Source organism: Protopterus annectens, chromosome 10.part0 (genome assembly GCF_019279795.1).
Source record: "Protopterus annectens isolate FY-2018-M chromosome 10.part0, PAN1.0, whole genome shotgun sequence".
NCBI lineage: Eukaryota > Metazoa > Chordata > Ceratodontiformes > Protopteridae > Protopterus > Protopterus annectens.
Window position 1 is genome coordinate 1,759,262,380 of NC_056744.1, and position 12,270 is coordinate 1,759,274,649.

The 12,270-nt window shown below is 42.7% G+C and overlaps 1 protein-coding gene across 5 annotated transcripts in view; it reads left to right on the forward strand.

Moving 5' to 3' along the window:
* Positions 1 to 12,270, forward strand: part of LOC122813988 — a 558,403-nt gene that overhangs the window by 373,255 nt on the left and 172,878 nt on the right. For all 5 annotated transcript variants that reach the window (XM_044086560.1, XM_044086561.1, XM_044086562.1 and 2 more), the window contains exon 7: positions 1,376 to 1,402. In XM_044086560.1, coding sequence (XP_043942495.1) covers positions 1,376 to 1,402 — 27 coding nt within the window. The remainder of the gene's footprint in view (positions 1 to 1,375; positions 1,403 to 12,270) is intronic.

Below are 12,270 nucleotides of genomic sequence, written 5' to 3' on the forward strand. Positions count from 1 at the left end.
GTTTTTATGTTGAGAATTTTGTCCTTGAGACACTGCCTAAAAAAAAGGCACTATGGGGGTTGGCAAGATCCTTAGCCAGTAAGCAAATATCAGGGGGTGACAGATGAAGGCCATCTCTGTCAAAGCAGCGAGGTCTGACGATCAGGTCATCCTAGGGTGACAGATACTGGATCCCCTTAGAATGATACCAGAAACTAAGCCAATTATTGAAGTCAGTCATTTTCTTTGTATTGAGGCATCATCCTGGCTGAAGGTAAATGCATAGTCATTATCTGTGTCTCTACATATGGCAAATAAGCATTTATGTTCTTTGCGTATTCTATATTAAGAGTCTGTTAGTAGTTTGTATATGTTGTGCTAATCTATAATTTGGCCACAGACTATTGTCTCAAAGCCCTTTGTGAAAGGGCATAGTATAGAGATGGGTCTGTATTGAAGAGGGGAGGAGGGAAACCTTTTTGGGTGGGAACCGAGTTTCATTCAGTTAGCATTTATTCTTTGACAAAACTATTATCTGAAAGGTGATGATGTAAAAGTTTTTTGGAACTCTATTGCACAATTGTTTAGAATAGAGTGTTTTTGTTAAACTGGCAGTTGAAAAGTTGGAAGAGCTCCATGCACTCTCCCGCACACCGAGAATAAATTTCCATTATCTCTGAATAAAAAGTAAATAAATAAATATTTAAAAATCCCAGTCTTTTGCGAACTGTGAAAGAACTCACAAAAACACTAGCTAAAGGCTAATACTTACAGTCGTTCTTTTTTGACAATCGCCCTTCTACCTGTCATAACCAAACCTGAGACTGCTGCTGCTTGTAGAAGGTATCAAATATGTAGCGATAATAGTCAGAAATTCCTAATAATTTAAAGAAAAAAATCATTTTCTCCCATCGGTTGTTGAAATGGGATTCCATAAGCTGGGTGCTGATAAATCCTGGCAATATGCACACTTTGTCAGGATTTCCATGGATAATTATGTTCTGAGTGCTTAAAATTCCATGGATAATTATTTATTATCTATTTGTGTATAGCAAATGGCTCCTGTATGATACCTGTACTGCCAATTTTTGCAGCAAGAACATTTCATAAATTTCCAAGTTTGCATATCACGTGATTCAGTTTCATAGAAAAATCAAGTGTTACCTAGAGCTGCTAGATCTTCTGTTTATAATTATCCAGTTTGGATCTGTACAGGTGTTCATGAGTAAATAAGCATTCTAGAACTAGGTGTTCATGGAGAAACAATTTTCAAAATGAGAACTCATATATGTTATTAGTTCTTTGGGGAGCAGGACAAATGTGGTTTCGATACTCAATGTTACATTCTTCAAACATCTCATTTCATACTTACATTTGTCTTATTTTCTTCCAACAGATAGTACTTCCAACTATGTCAACACAGGTAAGTTGGAACATTGTTTGATTTTTAATTTATTCATATTATTTGGTAACATATTAAATGTGATGACATGGCTTTTTTGTCACAAACTGTACTGATAAGGTAGATTTAGACTTAAATGTTATCATCTGTATTGTCCTGTCTGCCTCTTCTACTTCAAGTACATTTTTTTGCAAATATTGTATAAAGTTATAGTGGGGTCTTGGTACCCTTGCAGTACAACTCTAGAAACAATGTTTTGTACCAACAAAGTACAACCGAACCTGCTGTTTGTTTTCCACCGTGTTTAGAACTTTGTAGTCCAGAGCTCAACCAGGCGAATCAGTGTTCTACCCTGGTCAATAAACAAACAACAAACTAAATAAATACATACATTCATAAATATCCAACAAGTACCTACAGCTATGGTATTTTTGTACCTGGTGAAATATAATCACAGAAAGTACCCAACATTTCCCTTCTTGCTCCTGATGAAAGGGAGATCCAGCAGGTGGTCAGCCCAATGTCCTTCTTATAGTTAATAGACAGTAACCCTAGAAGGTGTTTCTGACCATATTCTTTCTGTCTGTAATTAAAGCTAATGTGAAAAGTTACCCACAGTCTTGTCCTTTCTGTCGCTTGCTACAAGTAACCCCTGCAGATGCCCAGAGCCATGCTTTTTGTCCACTGTTATAGGTAACCCCAGCAAGTACCAGGAGACATGACCTTCCTGTCCCTGACTGTAGACAAATAAGGCAAACACCCAGAAACATGTTCCTATTGACTGTGATAGAAAGCAACATCAGTTAATGCTTAGAGCTGTAGCCTTCCTAGACCTGTAAGTAGGTAATTCCAGCAAGTTCCAGAGCTTTACTCCTCTTGTCTATGACCCAGTAGCTTTCCAGGTGATGCCTTCCTGGCCTCTCAAAGGGGGATTTTAGTAGCTGTTGAAATCCGCATCTTTTAGTCTGTAATAAAAAAAGAGATCCAGGATATGTCCAGAGCATGCTTGTCACATTTCTAATGACCAGTAATTTGCAGAGTAATGTCTATCCTGTCCCTTTTGTGAAATAATCCCAGCAAGTGCTTAACTGCCTCATGTACACATACAACCCTCTCCTCCTCCCAACAAATTCCAACACGTGTGAGATGCAACCATATAGCCAAACTGGAGGCTAAGCTCTCTCAACTCAGTACTGGCGTAACCAGTCAGGAGGAGAAGGAAACCACACTCACTACAATTCCAGTCTCACATAGACCTACCACGACAGCAAACCAAACACATAAACACACAAAAACATACTCGGAGGCTCTAAATAAAAATCTGCCTAAGCAGCAGAGACCTCCAAAGCAGACACCCAAGCAACCGCTACCCCAAAACAAAACACGTGCAACACATAGCTCACAAAGCCAGTGTGCCGAACAGTCACAGCCCTTAAGGCTAAACAGCACACCTGATACACTTGTAATAGGTGACTCTATCGTCAGGCACACTGACGTCACGCTCACCAGGCTGAACAAGGAGAAGGTCACGGTGAGCTGCCTGTCGGGCGCTAGGATCCGCCACATAACACAAGCACTCAGGTCACTCCAAGGCAAGTGCAAATATGACTCAGTCATTGTCCATGCTGGTGTGAATGACCTGAGACGTACCTCCCTGGACTACATGAAAAGAGACATAGAGGAGCTCTCTGAGCATGTAGCCCAGGCCGGTATGACCCTGACCTTGAGTAGCATCTTACCCTCACCAAGAATGATGGCACAATATGAAGACAAGATGATCAATTTCAACAATTGGCTTAAGTATTGGTGTCATTCAAAGGGGATCCAATGCCTGTCTGCCTGGGATGACATGCTCGATAAGCCACGATGCTTCGCTTGGGACGGCTTGCACCTGTCACCCCTGGGCTTTCGGATATTTGCAAAGGCTCTTGCCACCCCCATAGTGCCTTTTTTAGGCAAGGCTCAAAAGACAAACCCACCTCCATAGGTATCACAAGGGATAAGAAACTAAGAGTAATGCTACTCAACGCCAGAAGTCTAAACCTCAAGATGCACGCACTCAAAACTCTCCTTAGCATGGAGAACATCGATATCTGTGCAGTAACAGAAACCTGGTTCAAGGCTCCCGAGAGCACCCCAGCACTACCAGGTTATACCACATACCATGTTTTTTGGCCCCAAAACTTGGACCGAACCACAAAAGGAGGGGGAGTATCAGTATTCGTCAAAGATACCCACACCTCCAGGTTGGTGGCACAGCACAAAGCATCAGAGACTATCCATGTGCAACTAACAGTGGGTAAAACTGCCTTCCAGTTTATAGCCTGCTACAGACCACCCTCCCAAACCCAGGAACCCCACTCAGCCTTCCTGAGAACACTGGAAAATATGAAGGTCTCCCCAAACACCATTATATTGGGCGACTTCAACTACCCTAACATAGACTGGGAGCATTACTCTAGCTCCAACACCCTAGCCCAAAGGTTCCTAGAATTTATAAACTCAAATGCTATGGAACAACTTGTTGCCACTCCCACAAGAGGGGAAACATACTGGACCTGATCATCACCAACATGGGGACTCTATGCTCCAGACCAGAAGTGTATCCCTCACTGGTAAGATCAGACCATAAACTAATCTCACTAGATATTCACATCCCGACCCCAGCCCCTGCCCAGAAAACCACAGTGAAAAACTTTTCTAAAGCAAATTTCACACTCCTCAAAACCGAGGTAGAATCCTTCAAAGCCCCCGGGCCTGTGGAAAATACAGCCCAGACCGCAGAATCCTTTATAAACGCATTCTATGAACACCTTCAGGAATGCATGGATCATGCAATCCCAAATAAAACCAAGACCCAATCCTCCAAAGTTAGGCGTCCTGTCTGGTGGACCCCAGCCATAAACAAACTATACAATAGAAGGAGGAAGCTACTACATGATAGAGCAAAATTCCAAAAAGGGAAGGCATCTCTGATCAGTATTAGCAAAAAACTACGGGCACTCATAAAATCGTCTAAGGCCAGCTTCGAGAGAAAAATTGCACAGGACACTAAGGATAATCACAAGGCTTTCTTTAGTTATGTTAGGAACCTGGGTGGGAATTCACAGATATGCTCAGAATTAGTCCAAAATGACAAAAAATACACCGAACCCGCAGACATTGCCAACATCCTAGCTGACAGGTTCAGTGCAAACTTCTCCCCCCCTTCCCCACCAAAAGGGCAAATATCTATCCCAGCAGAGTGCTGCCCCACTGACATCTCAGATTCTCAGGTAAGAGCCACCCTCTCAAAAGCAAAAAACACAGCATCAATGGGACCAAACGGTGTCCTGGGCTGCGTCCTACATGAACTCCAAGAAGAACTAAGCCCAAACATAAAACTACTGTTCAATCTCAGCCTTACTACAGGATATGTATCCAAAGAGTGGCGTACAGCAACAGTGGTCCCTCTCCACAAAGGTGGTGCCTCAACGGATCCTGGAAACTATCGCCCCATAAGCTTGACTAGCTTGGTCTGCAAAGCTATGGAAAGGATCATCATGGACCTCATAAATAAAGATATTGGGGACCTACAGACACTAGATCCTACCCAGTTCGGCTTTGTTAAGGGCAGATCCTGCCTCTTAAACCTGGTCTATTTCTTTGAAACAGTCACCAAGGCCATTGACGAGGGGAAGGTGGTCCACACAGCCTACCTGGACCTTGCAAAGCCTTCGATACAATACCCCACTCGGGCATTATAGATAAGCTCACCAGCTTAAATATAAACCCCTATGTCACTAGATGGGTTGCAAACTGGCTCAAGGACAGAACCCACATGGTTAGAATTGCTGGAGCCATGTCAGACTCCAAACCAGTTACAAGTGGCATCCCACAAGGCTCAGTCCTGGGACCTCTCTTGTTCGGTATATATTTCTCGGAGGTACAGGCTAACATGGAAGGACTGTGGCTGACCAAGTTTGCAGATGACTGCAAACTGGGCACCATAATCGACTCTCCAGCTGACACAAGCATCCTACAAAAGGGCCTCATAGAAACAGACAACTGGTGCCAGAGCCATGGCCTCAAGCTAAATGCCAAAAAGTGTATAGTCATCCCCTTTGGCAAAAACAAAGTGCCCACAAATTACCACATAGGTGGTAATCCATTAAGTATGGAAGAAGTAATTAGAGACCTGGGGACCCAAGTTGATAGCAATTTCTCATTTGACAACCACGCGGCCAAAGTGGTTAGAAAAACATTTTATATAGCCCACCTAATCATGAAGGGATTCACATCTAGATTAGGGGAGGTCATCGTGCCTCTTTACTCATCCCTCATCAGGCCCATAATTGAGTACAATGCCCCTTTTGGGATGTACCTTACCAGACACCTGCAGCAACTGGAAAGACCCCAAAAGTACCTCACCAAGAGGATCAAAGGGCTCAAACAGATGCCATATGCTGCCTGGTTAAAGAAACTCCAGCTCTACTCAGTGGCATACCACCTGCTCAGAGGCGATCTGTGCCTGACATATAAAGCCATGTCCAACCCGGAATTAATGGACATGCCGCACCTCAGAAAATCCAAATCCCATCGAGCTATGCGCTCAAGAGACCTGAACCTCAGCACTGAAATAAATAGGACATGCTGGAGGGACAGATTCATAACCCAGAGGCTCCCTTCACTCTGGAATAAAATCCCATTCCAGGTTAGGCAGAGTCCTTCATTGACTCTCTTCAAGAAGAATCTTGACGAGTGGATGGGAGATAGTAGGTTTACCCCGGGTATCCCTTCTGTGTCACTGTTAGACAGAGGCACAGTATACTAACCTCAAAAAAGGGCATAGTAAAATTCATTTAAAATGGGTGGTGAAAGCCAAACACACTCTGGCTAGGCTTATAAATGCCCTAGGGCAGATAGCCTAGTATGAACCTATGAACCTATGAACCTATATGTGTCTTATATTTAATATGTGATAAGGACTACTGGTATCCAAAACAATATCCTTCCTGACCCAGTGAGTAATAACTCCCAGCAGGTGCCAATATCCATGAATATCCCATATCTAATCATAGATAATTTTAAGAGGGACCAAGAGTTACATTATTTCTGATCTTGATGGGAGATAACTTCAGCAGATGGTATAGGCATGTCTTTTCTGTTTGTGATGGGAGGCAACGCAAGCAGATGCCTAAAGCCATGCCCACCTCTGCCCTTTATAAGGTGTAACACTACCAGTTGCCCAAACTCATCTCATCTCATCTAGGGCACAAATCTCCCCTCAGCAGATATGGAGATTTGTGCCCTAACTTGTCCTGGCAGTGGCAATCCAGCAAGTTGTCCGAGACAGAATTCTTTCTGCCCCTAAGTAGAGACAACTTCTGCAGGTGTCCCGACCCATTTTTCTTCCTGCCCTTGATGGAGGGTAACCTTAGCGGCACCTGCAGCCGTATGCTACCTGTCCTTGAAAAGTGGTGGAAAAACTGTAACAGATGCATGTTTCCTTTAACGATGGTAAGATAAAACCAGCAGATGATCATTGGCATCTTCTTCCTGTTTCACAATGGAGATCACCATATACTTGTTCAGATCTGTACTCATCTTTTCAATGCGGGGATGGGTATTTGGTCACATGATCTCTGCCCCACCAGTGTGAAGCCCATTCAGTTCAGACAGGAAGAGTGACTGGGAATATAACACAATCCAAGGTTTGGAAACCTTACGTGACTTATATTAAAGAATAGAAAGCAGATTATCTGCTCAACCCGAGGGTGTAGTAGTGAAGCCCTCAGAGAAAAATGTTTGCTAGTTGTCTGTTCATTTAAACATGATGGAATAGGGTTTGATCAATGAGTGATGAAGCCAACCATATTTTTGGGAGGAAATCTTAACAGATGCCAGAGCCATGTTCTTCTTGTTCTTAGTAGCAGATAACTAAAGCAAGGACCTAGTACCATAGGCCTCATTTCCAAAATTAAAAGTAATACCACAAAGTGCCCAGAAAAATGCTTTTCCTGTTCATGGTTTGAGGTAACTCCAGCAGTAACAAAAAAGTTGTTCATTTCCTTTTCCTACTATGATGTAATCCCACCACCTCACCAGAGGTATGGCTTTCTTCTCCCAAGGACAGACAACTCAAGCAAGTGCCTAGAAGCACATTTTTCCTCTTCTCAGAGCTACCCAGAGCTCTACTCTTCCTGTGCCTAATGTACTCACAGCAGGTGCCAACAGCTCTGTACTTCGATCCTTTGTCTGATAAGTGGTGAAAACAGTAGGTGACCAGACCCACATCTTCCCTGGCCAACTGAAATGTAATGACAGCTGGTGCCTACAACAATATGCTGCCTGTGTCTGATGATAGGTAACTAGAACAGATGCTTAGAGCTCTGCATTTCTTGTCTGTGATGTGTGGTAACACCAGTAGGTATTCAGTAATGTCCCTGAGTATAGTCATACAAGATGCTAAAGTTATACCCTTTCCATTTTTATGAGCAGACAAGTACATTGTGTGCCAGAATTACATCCTCCCTCTCCCACATAAGGAAGAATTCTTGGAAAGTGTCTGCAACAGTCATAAACTAGATAGTAGAAGGAGAGTGTCTACAACAGTTATAAACTAGACAGTAGAAGGAGCCTGGTAACCTTTCTAGTCTAACCAACCTTTTCAGCTAACCAAAGACAAGGATTCCCCATCCATTACATTCTTCATGGACCGCATGGCATCTTTAAAGCTATCAGCTACCTCTACCTGTCTCACTCATCCCTGCCTTCCTGTAATTGAGTCCACCTTTCAGACACCCTTTCTATAAAATATGTTATGATATCAATAAATTATCTTCCCTTTATCTTCTGGTTAATGCCACAATGTCATGTCCTGTCATTCCTTACCAAGATGTTTCCATTCTATGAAATATTTAATGCTTTATGTACCAATATCATATCCCCTGTCTCTCCTTTTTCAGGTGATAAAGGATAAACTCTGATAGCCTTTCCTCATATATCATATCCTGTGCTCTTCACACTATTCTAGTTACCCCTACACCCTGTTTGTCTCAGTCACCTCCCATTTTCGCCTTCCCTTATACCCTATCCAGCTCAGTCACCTTCTGTTCTTTCACCATCTTATTAATCTTCCCCTGTACCCTCTCCAGCTCTGTCATCTCCCATTCTCCCATCATCTTATTAGCCTTTCCATGTACCCTCTCCTGCTCAGTCACCTCAAATTATCTCACCATCTTATTAACCTTTCCCTCTACCCTCTCCAGCTCCCTCACCTCTCATTATCTCACTATCTTATTAACAGTCCTCTGTACCCCTCCAACTCCATCACTTCCCATTCTCTCATCATCTTGTTAACCTTTCCCATTCTCTCATCATCTTGTTAACCTTTCCTTGTACCCCTTCCAGTTCCATCACTTCCCATTCTCTCACTATCTTATTAAGAGTCCCCTGTACCCCTTCCAGCTCCATTACCTCCCATTCTCTCATCATCTTGTTAACCTTCCCTTGTACCCCCTCCAGCTCCATCATCTCCCATTCTCTCACTAGCTTATTAACAATCCCCAGTACCCCCTTCAACTCCATCATCTCCCATTCTCTCATCTTGTTAACCTTCCCTTGTACCCCCTCTAGCTCCATCATCTCCCATTCTCTCACTAGCTTATTAACAATCCCCAGTACCCCCTCCAACTCCATCATCTCCCATTCTCTCATCATCTTGTTAACCTTTCCTTGTACCCCTTCCAGCTCCATCACCTCCCATTCTCTCACTATCTTATTAAGAGTCCCCTGTACCCCTTCCAGCTCCATTACCTCCCACTCTCTCATCATCTTGTTAACCTTCCCTTGTACCCCTCCAGCTCCATCATCTCCCATTCTCTCACTAGCTTATTAACAATCCCCAGTACCCCCTTCAACTCCATCATCTCCCATTCTCTCATCATCTTGTTAACCTTCCCTTGTACCCTCTCCAGCTCCATCACCTCCCATTCTCTCACTATCTTATTAACAGTCCACTGTACCCCCTCCAGCTCCCTCACCTCCCCTTCTCTCATCATCTTATTAACCTTCCCCTGTACCCTCTCCAACTCAGTCACCTCCCATTCTCTTACAATCTTATTAACCTTCCCTTATACCCCGTCCAGCTCCATCACTTCCAATTCTCCCACTGTCTTATTAACAGTCCCCTGTACCTCTCCAGCTCCAACACCTTCAATTCTCTCATTATCTTGTTAACCTTCTATTGTACCCCCTCCAGCTCCATCACTTCCCATTCTCTCATGATCTTATTAACAGTCTCCTGTACCCCCTCCAGCTCTGTCACCACCCATTCTCTCATCATCTTGTTAACCTTCCCTTATACCCCCTCCAGCTCCATCACCTCCCATTCTCTCATCATCTTATTAACCTTCCCATGTCCCCCCTCCAGCTCCATCACCTCCAATTCTCTCATGATCTTATTAACAGTCCCCTGTACCCCCCCAGCTCCATCACTTCCCATCCTCTCACCATTATTATTCATCTTTATCTGTACGCTCTGTTCTTTCATCATCCTAGTCATCTTCCTCTGTAGCCTTTAAAGAAAATGGTCCCGAACCTATAACAATCCTGTTACTAATAATCCCTCTTTATTCTTAATCTTAGTCAATTTAAAATTTACAATCCCAATGAAATCTTACTTCTCAATTAAACAGCTCTGACTTGTACCAACTCCTTAATTAAGTGTCCTTCTCATGCAGTCAAATCAAACAAATATCACAAAATTCTCGCACTTTTACTGTAATAATCTTCAGGTTACAGGTTTCAAATTAATTTAAATTGTTTTGGATAAAATATACATATGTCTTATTTGCTGACTGTATGATAAAATGACAGTGGGGGTGTGTACATACACTGTAAAATAATGCTGAATATTCTATTGATGTTTGTGAGTTTTAAATGCTGTGTATACTATGTTCAATAGATGTGTTTGTGCGTAATATGCTGTAAGTAGAATATCGTGTATATAGCACAGTGATCACCTGTTTTACTGTCAGCTTGTTCACATTTATGCAGTGTGGAGCTTTCTTCCTGGGACTCTGTTGAAAAGGGACTTTACCCACTTGGATTTTCCCAGCAAATAAATAAATAAATGCATAAATAAATAACTAAATGAGTAAATAATAAAATAAATAATAACGCTTACTAGCCCTTTTGCTCTTATTAATCTTTACCACAATTCATTCGATTGCACATTCTGCCCCCTGGGACTGTCACTACCCAGGAGAAGAACCACACTTGGAAGGGTTGAAGTAAAGTCGCCATCTTTTAGCCCATATGTCCAGTCTACTTAGCTCTCTATTCAGTGTTACTTGATTAACAGCCCTCCATCCCCCGAGTTTTGGAGTTATCTGCAAAAAATTGTATCCAATTTTCTACTCCTTGCTAAAGGTTACAGATGTGCACATTAAATCAGGCTGGACCCATAACTATCTACTGAGAGACACTATAGTTTATCTGCTAGCTGTTTAAGAGCTACTGTATCCCCTAAAAATTTACTCGCTCTTTCGCACTACCCAACAAACTCTTCACTCATCTGCAGACTTTAATTCACCCACCTCTTTAACATTTGCCAGGAATCAAAGGCATTGCTGAAATTGAGACAGGTTACATCCTCAGGTTTAACTCTGTCTGCTGCACTAATGCCCGAGGTACGTAACTGCATTACATTACAAAGGCATTGCTAAAATTCAGACAGATTACATCCTCAGGTTTACCTCCGTCTGCTATACTAATGCCTGAGGTATGCAACTGCATTACATTACAAAGGCATTGCTGGAATTCAGACAGATTACATCCTCAGGTTTACCTCCGTCTGCTACACTAATGCCTGAGGTACACAACTGCATTACATTACAAAGGTATTGCTGAAATTCAGACAGGTTATATCTTCATGTTTATCTCCGTCTGCTTCACTAATGCCTGCGGTATGTAACTGCATTACATTACAAAGGCATTGCTGGAATTCAGACAGGTTACATCCTCAGGTTTACCTCCATCTGCTACACTAATGCCTGAGGTATGCAACTGCATTACATTACAAAGGCATTGCTGGAATTCAGACAGGTTATATCCTCATGTTTATCTCCGTCTGCTTCACTAATGCCTGAGGTATGTAACTGCATTACATTACAAAGGCATTGCTGGAATTCAGACAGGTTACATCCTCAGGTTTACCTCCGTCTGCTTCACTAATGCCTGAGGTATGCAACTGCATTACATTACAAAGGCATTGCTGAAATTCAGACAGATTACATCCTCAGGTTTACCTCCGTCTGCTACACTAATGCCTGAGGTATGCAACTGCATTACATTACAAAGGCATTGCTGAAATGCAGATAGCTTACATCCTCAGCTTTACCTCCGTCTGCTTCACTAATGCCCGAGGTACGCAACTGCATTACATTACAAAGGCATTGCTGAAATTCAGACAGATTACATCCTCAGGTTTACCTCCGTCTGCTACACTAATGCCTGAGGTATGCAACTGCATTACATTACAAAGGCATTGCTGAAATTCAGACAGATTACATCCTCAGGTTTACCTCCATCTGCTACACTAGTGCCCGAGGTATGCAACTGCATTACATTACAAAGGCATTGCTGAAATTCAAACAGGTTATATCCTCATGTTTATCTCCATCTGCTTCACTAATGCCTGAGATATGCAACTGCATGACATTACATTGCAGATGCATCCTTTCAGTAATTTTGAAACACTCCTTCTCAAAGTAGTCCTTCCACAAGTAATATATTTCCTGCTCTTGATGGGAGGCCATTCTGAGATGAAGGGAACTCAGAAGGTCAAACCCTTCATTTCCCTGGTTAGATATAATGCAGCAGGTGGTCAGAGCCATGCTCTGTCA